Raw genomic sequence first — 16,961 nt, forward strand, 5'->3', positions numbered from 1 at the left:
TAGCATCATCTCTGATCACTCTTTCCCTCATTTACTCCTCTTGTGGGAGTGTCTGTGAACAGCAATACTATCTACAGTTGCTTATTAAACTATGCTCTGGGAGCCATCTTTGCTTTCTTTTATTGCTCAAGCATCATGTTCTATTAATTTTAAATTTGATAGATACACTTTTTATCCCATCCTTTACTGAACTAGGCTTTAGGACTGTTCAAAGGCAATACTTAGTTAGGGTCTTATGTGGTTCTCAGCACAGAGTGTGGAACTCTGTCACTATTATACTTACACTATTATAATTGCCAGTTTATTTCCATGTAAGTTTCTATAATTCCCCAAAGTTCTGAAAGTATAACTTTAAGTAAATCCCTTAAGGAAGAGTATCCTACCTGGTTTGTAGTTTTATTGTCAGGGCCTAGTACTATCCCTGGAATATAGTTAATGATCAATAAACATTTGATAATATACTGATTCATAAATAAATGGATATATGGATGAAGAGATAGAAAGTAAGTGAATTCCAGAACAATTCATCTAAAATGTATTTAAGGTATTTCATCATATTATTCTGCTTTATAAAAAAATTCTTTCTTTATAATCTTTTTGCCAAATCTGGTTTAAGATGATATTATTCCAGGCTATCATAATACCACTTTTTGCACATTCTTCTTTTCTTTACATTGATTAAAGATACTTCATGACGAGGAAAAAAAACTCCAAGTTCTACTTTTCTAGAATGGTGTTTCTGTCAAATGGAATAAATCATTCACAAATCTTACATAAATTTTAAAAATCATTAATTTTCATCTTTATGAAAATAAAATGTTAATTAGAATTATCTGGAATAGCCAAGGGAAAGGGGCCCAATAAATATTTGCTGAATAAATGAAAGTTTAAATATATAATTCTAGAAGTGACTCTTTTTATTTATTACCACATTTTTATAATTTCTTTCTAAAGGACTTTGATTGGCCAATAGAAGGACTGCTTATTCCTAATAGCCCTCCCATGAAGAGACCCATCCAGAAGACACCAGAGCAGTATGTCCCTATGAGACTCAGAGTTTTGAGGAATGGAGATAAGAATAAAAGCAGATCCCTTGTTACAATTTGTCCAGACATCTCATCTAAAACACAGTAAGAATGACTTGCTCATCATTATCATTAATATACTTTCTAGTTTCTATAGATTTTTGTCTTCTTTATTATGAGTGTTTTCTAAATAAATTATGTATTTATTTAGAAAGAGTGCTCCTAGTTGATATTTAAAGGTGAAAACAGATACAAAAATTCATTTAGTTGCTATATCAGGAAATTAATTCGATCTCTGCTGATATAGGCTAGGCACAGGAGAAAATAATGAATTAGAAATGAGTATCTTTGATTTAAAAAAGGTTCTATGAGAAATGTCTGTTTGGAATTAGCACTTTTGCTTGAGTTTTATTAACATATGTTGATATAACTGAACTTACAAATTGCTTCTTAATTATAACTTTGTAATTCTTCATTTAAGTTACTATTATACACAATTATTCATATTTATACCTTTGAAATACATAATGAACAAATACAGTTCTCAAAAGTATAGCTTTATATAACATATTCTTTCCTCTGGATATTTTAAAAGTTTATCTTCCTAGAAAAGCATTGATTTTACCTTATGATTGAAATAAAAATCTTTCTAAACAGTCAGTGTTTTTCTAACATTGGTGAAAAATCACCTGTTATATTTTTATTACATTTTATGAAAAAGTAATCATAGGTCATTGAGAAGCTTTGATGTAAAGAATGAGTTAAACACATTGTTTCTCATATAATTACCAACAATATTATCTCTTGACCTTTCTTTTGAAACATTTAGGATATTTGAAACTGCCGATAATGGTTTAATATTACTTTCTTCACATTGATTAAATATACTTCATACATCGCTGAACAATGAGTAACATTCAGATTGGTTGTCCACTGAACTGCCTGTAAAGATGATAAAGTAAAAAATTAATCTTCAAAGTAAAGTCAAGCCTGAAATTGAAATCTTTGACGCATACATTTCATAATTAGCTCATTCTGCTACATGTAAAATGTGAGGTTAATGCCTTTAAAAAGGTGTCTGACCTTTTTCCTAAAAGCCCAAAGTTAATACATGATTTCTTATTTATTTATTTTTATTCTAATCTTTAATTGTGGCTCAAAATTATATACAGGTAAGATCACATTAATGTTTTAAAATGCAGGTTCAGTCAGGGAATCCAAACATTTTGAGAGACTGGCAAATTTGGGCAATTATTCTGGCAAAGAGTATATGAAACTGTCCATTGTCTGACATTTATTTTTATGGAATAGTGTGTCCTGGTTCATCAAGTATTCGGACATTATTTACTTTTTCATGAATTATATATTCCCGAGAAATTAAAATACATTGGCATGCACTTGACACTAAAATTGTACTAAATATTATGTAATCTTTCTCTGTTGGCTCAAAACTATTCTACAGGATCATCAATAGCATCCCTCCCCCCACCTCTGCTGTATGTAAACACTGGTTAACAAAAGGTTTACATGGAAAGAGTCTTGGCTAATACTGCAGAATGGCTATGTCCACCTGCTGAAGGGTCTGTTTACATTGTGTGAATCGCATCCCAGTGTCATCCAAGATAGAAACTCTGCATTGCTGCTTTTAACAAATATAAGCTACATATCTTGCAGAAGAAATAAATTCGTTGATATATATGGATACATTCCTTGAGTTAACCTGAAACTTAGTTATAAAAAGAAATAGGTTCCATTGGTTAGTGCCTTTACAAGTAAAATCATGAGAGAAAGATGAAATAGAAATCTAGTTTAATTAAACCCAGCTCTGGTTCTGCTATCCTTCAGTTATTTAATAACTCCCTGTAGACAGTTTTGAGGGTTTCTCTTTGTTATTGTTTCCTCCATCTGCAAAACCAAATGAAGATCAAATGGTATTATTTTTCACTTAATTGATATTATTCTTAGTGACACAATCTTCTCAATTAATCTTGTTAGTGGCTCTAAGAATATATAACTTAAAAACTGATAATTTTTTTTGTCAGAGGCAAATTTCATTTTTTAGAACTGTATTTTATGTAAAAGAAAATTTTATAAGTGATACTTTAAGGAATAATAAGAAGAGAGGCTCAATATAAAGCTCTATAGTAAACTTTATATTTCAAATCATTTCAATGTACACATAATAATTGTTAATAAATTGTGACCTCTGGACTTAACTCAGGCTCCTTACTATAGCTTTTAAGGCCTTTTATAAAAAATCCTTCTATATTTCTCTAGTTATAATTCTTACCAACACTTCCTCCAGTCCCACTTCAAAACCCCACACTGCCCAACACCTCCCATCTCCATAATAAGAAGCATATTCTGACGATAAGTTTGGACATTTCTAGATGTTAACCCTGAACTCCACATTGCATTGCTTCCCACTGAGATTTTTGTAGCTGCTGTACACTCTGTTGCATAACTACCATTCTGTTTCATACTTACCTGCAATGCCTCAATCTATGAGATGGAAATAGGAATGGTATGTTATTCATCGGTATATGTGCTGTCTGCTATGGAACAGTGTGTTCTAGCTAATCAAGGTATTACAGAGTTACTTTAATTGTATTATAAAAGACCTACAGTACAGACTCTGTCTCTAAATAAAATTAAAAAATAGGGCTAGGGATGTGTTCAGTAGTTGAGTGTCCCTGAGTTCAATCCCTAAACCCAAAAAAAAGGGGGGTGGGGGCTATAGTAAGCCCCAAGTCAGTGCTTATTGAATGAATGAATGAATCATTACATTTGATCACTATTATTTCATTTAATAAAGAGATTCTAAAAGTGCAAAGAATGTTTTTATAACTTGAAAATTGGAATAATACCACTTATGCATCTGTTTGTGATCATGATTATTTTTCTTTTAAAATAATGTTTCGGTTTGGGACTGGGGAACATAGCTCAAAGGTAGAGCACTTGTCTAGCATGTATAAGACTGAGTTCAATCCACAATAGTGCAAACAACACACAAAAGTTTGGGTTGGATTAATAATAGAACCATATGTGAATAAAACAGACAAAATTAATGTAATCTCTGCGTTTTTTTCAAAGGTGACAAATTTACATCTCACAGTGTTCAATTTTATTGGATTTTAAAATTTTTTTATTTGTTTTAAGTAGTTATATTTGACAGTAGAATGCATTTATGCACTTTGATATACCATACGTAGATAGGATATAATCTCTCATTTTTCTGAGTGTGCATGTTGCATAATCATATTGGTCATGCAGTCACATATATACATATAGTAATAATGTCTGTTTCATCCTACTATCTTTCCTATCCCCACATCCTCTCCTATCTCCTCCCATCACTTCCCTCTACCTAATCTAAGGTGACACTATTCTTCCAGAGTGCCTCCTGCCTTATTGTGAATTAGCATCTGCATATTAGAGAAAACATTTGGCCTTTGGTTTTGTGGGATTGGCTTATTTTGCTTAGCATGATATTCTCTAACTCCAAACATTTACTGGCAAATGCCATAATTTCACTCTTCTTTAAAGCTGAGTCATATTCCATTGAGTATATATACCACATTTTCTTTATCCATTCATCCATTGAGGGACACCTAGCTTGGTTCCATAGTCTAGCTATTGTGAATTGAGCTGCTATAAACATTGATGTGGCTGCGTCACTATAGTATGCTGATTTTAAGTCCTTTGGGTATAAACAAAGGAGTGGGATAGCTGGGTCAAATGGTGGAAGAGGACTACAATATTGCAAATTTATTTTCTTATGTATAATACTCATAGTATACTTGTCTATAAAACAACATGTTATTATTTAATATGTAGTATGAAGCTTAGTATTTAATTGTATTAGTGGAAATTCTTTGTTTGAAAGAAAGATAAGACTGTTTTGGGGTAAATCATGGTAAATTAAGACCTCCTAATTTTTCATATGAGAGATAATTAATAATTTAATGCTAATACAATCAAATCTTGAATAATTTGTTTCAGAAATGTTAATCCTGAAAGGAAAGAGAAAATCTGTGTTACTAAGAATTCTGTGACAGAAATAAAAAAGACTGAATTTCATCATCTTTTGGAGAGGTAAATACTTAATATGCTAAATGTAAAGGCGTTTTCCACTCAAATGCCTGAATTATTGAGTACAACATTAACACAAAGTACATTTGTATCTACATAAGAAACAAATTGTTGATTATAATGGTCTTGCTAAGCTGCCTGTACTGGTCTTGAACTTGGGATCCTCCCACCTCAGTCACCTGAGTGGCTGGGATTATGGGGTATGCCATCTTCCTCACTGCATTACTTTTCACATGCCAGGTGATTTATAGTGTTAGCATATTTATCTGTAAAACAGCCTCAGGAGATAGGTACTACAGTATCCATCTGTAGTGTAAAATGTCTCATATTAGAGTAACAGACGTAGAACTTTTTCTTGATGGCTTCTGCTTCTTGCAGGCAACCTGTAGTATTAGAAAACCCACTGGGTCAGAGGACAAGGGGTTTAATATTAAGCCCTACTTTGCTATTAACTAGCTGGAAGCCTTCAGCAAAGCCTTGCCCTTCATTTACTACAAATGAAGCAAATGAAGCTCTAAGAAGTTAAGTAATTTTTTCAAGGTTACCCAGCCAGAATGTGAGAGGGATAGAATTGGAGCGCAGACAATCTGATTTCAGAGCTCACATTCCTTTTCAGGAACTTAAAATCCAGTTATTTTCTTTTCCTTTTCCCACTCATATGGCTAGCATGTGAAGTAGACAGAAGAGTTAAATACAGTGTGAAACTCTTTGTCCCAATCCTCTTTAACCCACCCACATATGCCAAACTCAACATTAAAACTAGGGTTACACAACAGAGAGAAGGAAACATTCACTAACCACCCATTCCTTCTATTCTCTCAAACATTGTCCTAAAACAAGATATCTCAGACTCTAAACAGTTCCCCTAGGAAAATGTGAGTGGGAGCAGAAGTGATATTGGTAGCTCTTCTTAGATCATATTGTAACTGCTTGAACCTGCAAAGATGTGGATGTGGAGGAAGTTAGAAGCAATTGGGTTGAGTCTCTGGCTGTCATCCAAACAGAAGCATGGAGATTTGTGACCGTGACTTGATGCTCTTGTGGTCCCCTTCTGCTCCTTCTACCTCACCAACTCTTATGGATGAGGAACATGGCCCAGTCTCCACTGGTCTATCAGCTTTCAGAATTAGGGCACAGGACATAAAGACTTAATTCTCACTGGTTTATTTCCTTCTGAGGCAGTCTCAAAAAAATAGAGGGCCTAGAATGTTTTCTCTAATATGCGGATGCTATTCACAATAAGGCAGGGACACTAGGGAAGAATAGCATTACCTTAGATTAGGTAGAGGGAAGTGAAGAGAGGGGAGGGGAGGGGATATGGGGATAGGAAGAATAGCAGAATGAAACAGACAGTATTACTGTATGTATATATGTGACTGTGTGACCAATATGATTCTGCAACATGTACACTCAGAAAAATGAGAGATTATATCCTATCTATGTACGATATATCGAAGTACATAAATGCATTCTACTGTCATGTATAACTTATTAAAACAAATTTTTAAAAGGGGCCCAATTATGTACTTAATTGCTTCATCCCAATGAAGGTAATAAAATTTAAACATGTTCTTTATTCAGCTGAGTCTTACTGATGAGCATGAAGATACTGCTAACTCACTTGCTATAAACAGTACATTCTAACATCAAATATATTTAGCAAGGACCTTTCACTTCTCTCCTTCTAAAGATAGGGTCACCACGGGAATATCCTTAGGAAATGCAGAATCACTCTCCTTAACTCTACTCCTTCCTCATAATTCCTACCTCTTTATCCCTAATATAAACTGGCTACCTAGGGTCTAGCCTCTCCCACTACCAGTCCATTTTCTAACTTTTTGGCAGTTAACCTTCTAGAAGGCAAATCTGTAATACCATGCATTTTCTCTAATATCTCCAGTGGCCTCCTGTTTGAGATAGAAGCCAGATTCTATCAAGGATCCTGAGTGTTTTAAATTAATTCCTGTTTTCTTTTTCAGTTTCATCTGGCCCCTCCTCCAGTCCATACATTCAGCTGTAGCTTAGCCCCTTATGAACTCCTATTCACCCTTTGAAGTCCTATTCAAATGTCACTTCCATAGATTCATTGTTTTCCCTCTGTGTTCTTTCTGTGCACTGGCAGCTACAATGCCACACTATAAGTCTGTTGCTAACTAGGTAGGTAGCTCTTCAGGGAGCCCGGTGCCATTTATTTCAATACCCACAGGGCATACCCAGCTCTTGTTTGAGAGGGAAAGAAATCAATATTTAGTGTTTAGCCAAGTCAAAAATTTCTATTTCGAAGAGATCATTTCCAGTGAAGGAAGCTAAGGAACTGCTTGGTGACTGATGTGCCTTTTGCAATCTTGGAGAAAGATTAAAGTTTCAACAGTAAAAGCCAAGGAAGGTGTTTTAGAGAGAAGGAATAGCATGAACCTGAGGCGTGGATGGAAAGATGTAGGGCCCACTGAGGAATGAAGTCAGTAAGGATATGTGTACCTATTTGTTGGTCATGCCTGCCACTGTGCTGAGCACTTTTCAAATCATCTTTGAATCCTCACAACAATCCTGAAGATAAGAAATTTAGGCTGAGAAAGGTAAAGACTTTTCCCCAAGCATCACAACTTGGATAGGGGAAATGAAGACTCAAAAGGATATGAAAACTCTAGAACCTAGCTCTAAACTAGCTCAGCCCTGCAGTCAGAGTTGTCAACACAACCCAGACCTTGATTTCTTTTATTTTCTCTCTCTATTGCTGGAAGCATTCTGTGTTCGAGGTCAGTTTTTATATTTTTTATTACAGGTGCACTGAAATTTTAAAATTACCTTCTGCAGCTCGGAGATTATTCAATGAAAAGGGCATGGAAATCTTTTCCCTAAAGGACCTGCAAAGAGATGAACTGGTAAACAAGTGGATTTGAAACAAAGTGTTACTATATGAATGCCACCAAAGGAAAAGTATCCTTCATTGGAAGACTTCAGATGCTTAGCATTGTTATTTTCTCTCAGGATTATCCTAACTCAGCAACCATCATAAAGTTATACTAATAACTAGCATCTTTGAGAACTTCCTGTGTGTTCATTTAGTGTTCATTACTACCCTTTGAGAATGGAGGCTTCTGTTATCCCCACTAAAAACTGAAGAAACCAGAGAAGGCCATATTACCAACCACTTGTGATTTATCTCTCTGACTTTTAAGAAAATAGATCCTTTACTCTTTTTGAGGCATATGCAATATAGTTGTTTAATGATTTCTTAATAATAATGTCAGTTTTTCAGGAAAAATATTATATCAAGTTTTTCATATACTCTATTTGGAAAGTTAGAGAAAGTTGAGAAATGGAAGGATTTTAGCAGCCTAGTCTTTTCTCCCATTTTTGAATTCAAGGCATCAGCTCGGAATAAAACAAAAACAAAAATCTGCCCTAACTAATGCCTGAAATTCTTTACACTGAGAACAAAGATTACATAATATTGTCAGAACTTGCCTCAGACTCTGAAGATAAGCAACCTTGAGAGACTCTTAAACCCAGGCACCAATGACCGATATCATAGGAAGCATATAGGGTGTTCTTGCAATTTAGTAGATCTTAATTTAAATGCTAATGCCACCACTTCAAAGAGTTTGTTTTTAATGTTTGTGTGTGTGTTCTGCCATGATTATTTACTGTGTTGTTGTTGTTGTTTTTTTTTTTTGAGACAGAATTTAGGCAACTTGTATTAAAACATACTGTAACAAAAGATAAATTTAGTCTAAAGCTAAGTGTAGATGAGGTTACAAGGGCAAAGCGTGTAAGGGTGTAAGGAGGATAAAATGGAGCCAGGATGATTGTATATTAACCTGCCACTCTCTGAGTAATCAACATAAAGATTGAAACATGAGTGGTTGTATGATTTAGTGCATTCAAAATATTATCAAGAAACGTGATGTTCAAGAAGAGGAATTTTTAAAGAAAGTTTCCTTAGGTCCTCACACAAAGAGTCTTTGTACTGATGAGTGTGTAATGATCAGAAAAGGCAGCACTGGGTTTCCCTTACTTCATACTGAGTCTTTTCAATATATCAATCTTTTTTCATTTTTAAAGATATATATATATATATATATATATATATATTCATTTAAGGACATTTAAGAAATATATACAATAAAAATAAAGAGGAAAAAGTCTCATCCATAATCTCTCTATCCAGAAATATCCATATTAACATTTTGGTTTTTATATTATAAATTCACTTATACCAGAAATTGTAAGAAATTTTCTGCCAAGGGCCAAAAAGTAAAAATCTTAGACTTTGTGGGCCATGTGGTCTCTACGGAAATATCACTTCTGCTGCTGTAGCATGAAAGAAGCCATGGACAACCTATAATGAATGGGCATAGCAGGATTCCAATAAAACTCTATTTACAACAACAAGCAGCAGGCCAGATTTATGCTGTAGCCCCAGTGTGCCAACCCTTAATGGTGCCCACCTTTCACTTTTTACTTTTCCTCTGTTCTTAACAAATTGTATGTAAAACATTTTAATATTTAAATTATTGTAGACCCACAGAAGTTGCAGAGATAGTGTGAAGTACTTTTCTCACCCTATATAAAATTCTTGAAACCTATCAAAATTGTTTTTGTTGACAGTTTATACTTTTTAAATACTAAATAGTATTCCATGATACCACCATTTTTTTGACCACTCAACTATTATATGGTATTTTGATTTCTGTGATTGTTTCCAGTTTGGGCTATTACAAATACTGGTACTATGATCCATTATGTACAGAATCATCGATTCTTTTTTTTTTTTTTTGACAGGTATATGTTTCATGTGGAGAACATTGGATCAATCCTGACCTGTCTATTGCTCAGCAAAAGAAGCAAATCTTCCTCAGGAACCTAGCATCTGACATTTCCAAAATTCAAACCTTCTGCAGCACACGTAAAGAAGAAAGTAAGCATTGGAATTCCTCTTCTTTCTCTTATTGTTATTTTCTTTTGTTGGAGCTGAGGATCAAATCCATGGCCTTGTACATGCTAGGCAAGTACATCCCTAAACTATGAAATTATTTTATCTTTTGATATTCTGCCAAAATAAAATGTTTGATATTGTTTTATATTAAAATAAAAATTTTGCACAGATTATATTTCACCTGTTCATCTTGCTAGTTAGCTCTTTAGACTAATTTTTATATTTAACATGGTTGCATATTTTTTCATACTATAATTTGTATCTCAAAAAGCACATGATCTCTTTATATGTCTTTAACAGATCTGAGCCTCATACATTTCCATCAAGAAAAAAATTAAATGTCCACTCAGGTGTAAATGTTGATCCATCAATTGATTTAATTAGTCTCTTTAGGGAGGGCTTTCAGGTTTCTCAGTCTCCATATCCTCACTTTAGTTCCTCTCTAGGATGACAGGAAAGAACTTGGCATGTAGATTGTCTTGCTCCCCGCTGAAGTCTATGGCTGGGGAAACTTGGGTTCCATTGTTTTGGCCCAGAGATGCTTTGGGTGGGTGGTACCTCCTTCCCTTTGTTCATTCTGGCCCTCTGAAGCCTTGCAGTGACTCAGTAGTCATGTCTACAAACTGTTACAGAGACATCTCATTCCTGTTTGGTGACTACTTCTGGAAAGCTCCCCAGGATGACTCTCAGCAAAGACTATGTCTTAGGTACACCTCCCAGAAACTAGATCCAGGTTCATGTGACTGTGCCTCAGATTGGAGTGATAAGAATAGCTCACGAGGTGACCCTGTCACAGTGTACTGAACAATGGGCAGTGTCCTCAATGTTTCCACAGACAACTAAGGTACTCAAAGTGAAGCCTATAGGGAGAGGCAGGATTCCCTGTGATTTTATGGTTTTTTCTGTCTTTTCCCTTTAATTCTCTCAGGCCCATTAAGTGGTGTTTTTTTTTTTTGTTTGTTTGTTTGTTTGTTTTTTTCTCCAGATTAAATCCTTTACATGCTAAATAGGAGCAAAAGGCTTTTGGAAAAATCACAAATCATTGTTATATCATCCTGACTTACACGGCTATTGTCTTGTGGCCGTATGCTGTTTGAATGTCCAAAACTATCTTTGAACTTTTGCTTCCCTAATGCAGCATCTCTAATTTCCCTGAGATCCTTACTTTATATACAGAAAGAAAAAAGGGATAAGAAAATAATATAATTGAAGACATTATCCCTATCATATGTATCAAAAACTGGCAGTAAAGCTTTGCATGTGTCTTTCAAGGCATTGGGATTTTCACTGATGAGTTTGAAATGCAGAGAATGATCTAGAGACATGTATCTAAATACTGTAGCCCATTTTCGGAATTAGAATATAGAATAATTAACACATTTTTGAAAGACCTATTTTAGGTACTTTTGAATAATAATATCTCGAGAGGGAAAAATCTACCAACATTAAATTAAATGAAATTCAAATTCATAGTTTAAAAGCAACCTATGATTAGAACAAATGGCTGGAATTTTTTGTATTTGCATGTTAGTATGTGTTTTCAAATTCCTGGTGCTCTGTGATCATAACTAATATGTCCTTGCAATTTGTGCATTTCTGCTCAGCTCTTGTTTTAGAAGTCCAAAGCGACATTGTGGCTGGAGGCAAGCTTGCTGTGCAAAAACCCATAGCAATTTTTGGAGAAGAGAAGCAAGTTGAAGAAACAGAGGAAAAGCAAATGCCAACTGATGCTTCAACAAGAGCTGATGCTTCCAGAGAAATCTTGTAAGTAATCAGTGTAGCCAGAAAAACTACCAGGCTGCTGTTTTGAACTCAGTTCATTAGCCTGATAAAAGCACAGAGCCCATGCAGGGAACCCATGCCAAGTTAGTGAAAGTGAGATCTGGTGAAGAGCTTGAATGTAATTAGTTTTCTGACAAAAGCATGGAACGAGAATTTCATTGTTCAACCATCAGAATGATCTACTTTCAGTAATATTGTTATAATGTTACTATATTTTAAGGACTAGAATTTTAGCATTATGGACATTTATTTAAGGAATTCTTGTTTTACATCCATCAACATTGACTTTAGGAACAATTAAGTTTCTTCCCTAACATATGTTCAAGTTAGATTCATGTTAATATACATTTATCATTGAACTCATTGAAACATCTTTCTGATTGACCTCTATCTCTATAATGTCTCCTTCCAACTCACCCTTACATGCAATCTGTGGTCAATTATCTTTCTAATACATAATATTTTTCATAGTTTTTCAATGGCTACCTATTGCAGATAGACAAAAAAAAATTGATCTGGAATCCAAAGCTCTTCCTATCTTCACCCATGCCTGTTATTGACCATATTTTGCGACCCATGAATACTTCCTTCACTTTTCTTCCTGCAACATGAACGCCAAGCTCTAGCTGCATAGCAAAAAGGTGTCGCCCGAATGTGGCACATTCCGTTTATGTTCTGTTGCAGGTCTCTGAGCCATGCGTTAATTTCTTTTCACCCAAAGTGCATTTACTTGCCTCTCTGTAGAATGACTCTTCATCAATGAGATCAATCACAGCAATGATTATCTGTAGCAATGGGCTTATCGGTTCCTACCCTGTTGGTCACCCTCCCCCACCAACTAGGGAATTCATTGAAGGAAAGGATTCTGTCACATGTGTTCTGTGAAGAGCATAGTAATAGACTTTAATCATCATTTAACAAATGAACAAAGGAATGTCTGAGTCCAAATTATAAAACCAAAAATCCTTCATCAATTACCATTACAGTAATTGTGAAAATTAATTATCACTGTTACAAACTGTTTTTAAGACTATTCCTATGAATTTTAAGAGTATTACTTCCACTTTAGGAACAACATTTCCTGATTTTGATGAGTGATTCATTTGTTCCTATCATGACATTAACAAAAGCACCAGAAGGCATTTTTCAAAGAATAATTTGTCCTATAGAGCATCTTCCACAATAGTTAGGGAATTGACCACAGACTTCCCGAACATTCCCTTTCATTTTTCTTCTAAAGAATCCATCCTCTGAATAGAAAATGAGGTAGAAGACCTGTTATTAACCATTGCAAAGGCCCTGAACAATGCAAACTGGTACATAAAAATTATATCCAATGGGGAAGACTGGGATCATGGCTGACATACCAGTGTGTCTTGGCATTCATCCTTCTCAGTACCCTAAATCCTCAGTACTCCTAAAAAAACCCTCCTCTCAGCTGAGAGGGTGACTGGAACCATTTTTGTGGCCACCATTGTCAGAATTGTTCAACCTGGGAGGCAGGTTGCTTAGTTCTTTCTAGACTGGCCCTACTGGGCAATGCCATTTAGTTTCTAGAGATCACAGTGAACCACAGGGGTGCCCTCTTTGTGCAGATAACACATAATAATTTCAGTTCCCTGTGGCAAGTACAAAAGGGAACTTAAGTTATTAGCCTCTGAGTTATTAGTCTGCACTAGAAAAAAATTAAGAAAGAAACATCTTTGACTAAAAGATTTTCAATGTTCAGAATCAAGATTTCATCAGGACATGGAGTCTTTGCGGTGAAAAGTGATTGAATCTATTCAGAACACAATGTTGGCCTCTCCTGATCATTCCAAGCAGACTGTTTTGCTACAGCCTCTTCTTGAACACACACAGCAGCAGGAAACTCACTATTCTACTGTTTAAATAATCAACTATTTAGGTCACCTCCATCCCATGGCTTCATCTCTTTCATGGTCTATGCTCTTTCATCTTCTGTTTGACAGCCTTTATGTTCTTATTCATCAGTTCACTGGATTATCTTTCTTCCAGGCTAACTTTCACTAGTTCTTTTAACTTACTTTAGTAAGTCATTGTGAGGTTTCCCCCAGAATTCCTTAAATATGTTTGTTTGGAGATTTTTTGCATATTTGAAAATTGGGATGATTTAAGGAGGTCTATCTATTAGGTGAGAGGAGAGAACATGATTCTACAAGGAACATTTTTATTGTTGGTTTGTGTACAATGTCTGGTAAAAATAACAAGAAGTGCAATGGAAAAGAAACTCTGGGAACACTAACCTCTGCATTGATGCTTTGTGGGGTGGGGAAAAAAACTTTTGGAACAGAGCTTGGGGGAATAGTCTCAATTCTTCACCAAATTACAGGAATAGGCCTTGCCCTCCTCATCTGGTACTACCTTTCTAATCACTTACTTCCTGTCTGTAACACCTTTTGTCTTTCCTTACACAAATGGACAGACTCATTCTTGATTCAAAACCTTTCCATTTGTTCTTTTTCTCTGCTTACAGTGCTTTCTCTCTAGATTAGTATGTAGCTAGAGACTTTCCATTGTATAGGTCTCAACTTAAAACAACAGGGAATTTCCTTTGCAATATTTTACTTTATCCACTTATGGCACTTACTTTGTTTACTTAAGCATTTATCTATTGTTTCTCTTTTTTCCACTTGAATATAAGCACCATGAACTCGAGAACTTGGCTATTGTGTTCATCACTATATCTCCAACTCTTAGAATTACGTGCTTGAATATTATAAATATTCAACAAATATTGGTTAAAGGAATGAAGAATAAATGGCTAGCTTTATGAATGAATGAACAAATGAATTAATTAATTTTAAAAAGATGAATTTAAAAATGACTGTTCCTAAATTGATTTGACTATACTTCACTTTCAAGCTCAAGATCTTGTATATGAATTCCAAATAAGAAAATTAAATATCTGGATGTAGAGGAAGAATCTTGTCTGCACCTTGCTAACTTTGTTAAAACTAAGAATGACTTTTTCCCCTTGCTCCAAGAAATGGAGTTGATGGGAAAGCTGTATTTTTCCTTTCTAACGCAAGATGGCACTGTTGTTGTTCAACTGTTAGGAAGATTTTGCTTTGGGAAGCTTGCACTGCAGTTCTGAATGAAGCGGGCAGTCATTATTACCCTCCAGTTTCATATTTACATGCAGTGTTCCTGTTACATTCGAAAAGTGTACAGTCAGCTCTGCTAGCACAGGAATTGTCCCTGAAGATTTTGGTAACTTGATAATGCTTGTAGTTACATCAAATTATCACCAGCACCTTGGTAATCACAGTCTGCCCCAGAGAACTTTATTTACACATGTGCATATTTAGATGGATGAAATATGTTTTCTGCTTTGTCTGTGTGTTTTCCCTGCTTTCAGCTGAGTAGCCCTCATATTGATATGATCCTGCTCAGAGCAAATGTGCTCTCAACATTGGCCTGGAACTTAATATATATGGATCTGTTCAGTGGCTACTGCTCCCATTCATATGGTTGTCTTAAGTTGGAAGTTTGGCTCAATTATTCAAAGTCTGACTATTTATTCTAATGTTTCAGTGTATTAGTCTCTACTAAAAGCTGGCACATATGTACAGATGCAATTTGAGTCTTTCTAGATTTTTTCTTTTGGGAGAAAAATTTAATTAAAATTTCTTAACACAGTTTATTGAATAAACTTCATAGAACCCAGAAATCTAGACTCCAGTGTTCCAGACAGAATTATGACCCACTTACAGGGCAGGCAGGAGATGTCCCATTATGAATTTCTCAAACTGCTGAGTAGTCTTATCTTCCTACCTTTTGAAATATACACATGGTCCCACGTTTTCTTCATAAATATAACAAAGATGAATGTTGTTTATTATGTGAATGAAGGATTTTATTTATTGCCTTATATTAAAAAAGATTTAAATTATAAATTAGTAAGATGCAAATTTCTAGCATTAGGATGGAAATGTGATTTATAAATTCCCCCGATATCCTATGGTTGATCAACTATAGTGGATCAGGCTATGATTAACTACTCCCCAAAGAAAATTCTCTGATCACAAATCAGAATTCTTGGACTTGTTTTTACTTTTAAACCTTGATAGAGATTCACATGCAAGAGCCCACCTCCGAATGGAAACTTGTCAGACGCTTCTCAGGTATGCCTGGCAGAATACTTCGCAGGACTTTGATGAGGATGTCAGTCTTCCAAAGAAAATGAAAGAAGTCTTTGAAAATGTAGAACCACAAAAGAAACACAGGTAAAAAGTTGCAAAGGATTCTTGTTAGAGGATTCTTCCCAGTCTTGGGTTCTCTCACTTTGAGGCAAGCACATTCCTGAGTGATTTCACTGCTGTTAGCCTCTCTTTCTACCAACATGCACATTTTTGTCTTACATTTTTTATGACACAACTCATGAGTGTTTGTGGGAAGTTTCTTTCCCCTTAAATTCATTTTGTGCAGTATAGTATATTTCTTGGTCATCATGGTGTCTTTTCTACTTAACATCCAACTTTGCCTCCAACATAGGGCCTATATATTTGTTGAATGAGTGAGTGGGTGAGTTTGTGAATAAGTGTGTAGTAAAATGCAGTTTCTTCTTTTTAAATTTTTTTTCTGGTTACCACTCAATGAAATTACAGAAAACAATAGTACTTTTTATTATTCCATAATCCTTAGACATTTGCTTTTTAACATTATAAGCAGTTACTAGAATATGCAACAGCTTGGGCACTTCTAGCAGTACTTAACCATGCACGTAGTAAGGGCTTCATAGATTTCTTTAGTTTAATGTAATTGCCAGCATTTTGATATTTAACATGTTTAACAAGTCTGCTTAATGCTTTGAGATCCTTAAGAGACCCCTTTAGACTGATTTATTAATATATCATTATTTTCCGTTATGATATCCTGTGAATTGTCAGGGAAAACTGAAAGGCATGGAGACTATAGACAGTGAATAGAAAGGCTCATAATTTGAACAGAACTCCTTTGTTTCACTGTTTTCATTCTACATGCTCCTTCTTCTACCTTTTATCTGATTTTCACTTTTTCCTCTTTAACTAAATTGCTTCTTCAACTGAACTTTTTTCTCTTTGCTGATGAATTTCTTATGTGTTTCCTTGGACAAATATTTA

General features: G+C 34.9%; 1 protein-coding gene across 2 annotated transcripts in view; it reads left to right on the forward strand.

The window, feature by feature from the left end:
• The window catches only part of Dcdc1 (doublecortin domain containing 1), a 485,491-nt gene that overhangs the window by 403,686 nt on the left and 64,844 nt on the right, over positions 1-16,961 (forward strand). For both annotated transcript variants that reach the window (XM_040284557.2, XM_078046288.1), the window contains 6 exons: positions 955-1,130; positions 5,028-5,120; positions 7,900-7,999; positions 9,903-10,038; positions 11,661-11,820; positions 15,930-16,085. In XM_040284557.2, coding sequence (XP_040140491.2) covers positions 955-1,130; positions 5,028-5,120; positions 7,900-7,999; positions 9,903-10,038; positions 11,661-11,820; positions 15,930-16,085 — 821 coding nt within the window. The remainder of the gene's footprint in view (positions 1-954; positions 1,131-5,027; positions 5,121-7,899; positions 8,000-9,902; positions 10,039-11,660; positions 11,821-15,929; positions 16,086-16,961) is intronic.

This window comes from Ictidomys tridecemlineatus, chromosome 4, assembly GCF_052094955.1.
Source record: "Ictidomys tridecemlineatus isolate mIctTri1 chromosome 4, mIctTri1.hap1, whole genome shotgun sequence".
Taxonomy (NCBI): domain Eukaryota; kingdom Metazoa; phylum Chordata; class Mammalia; order Rodentia; family Sciuridae; genus Ictidomys; species Ictidomys tridecemlineatus.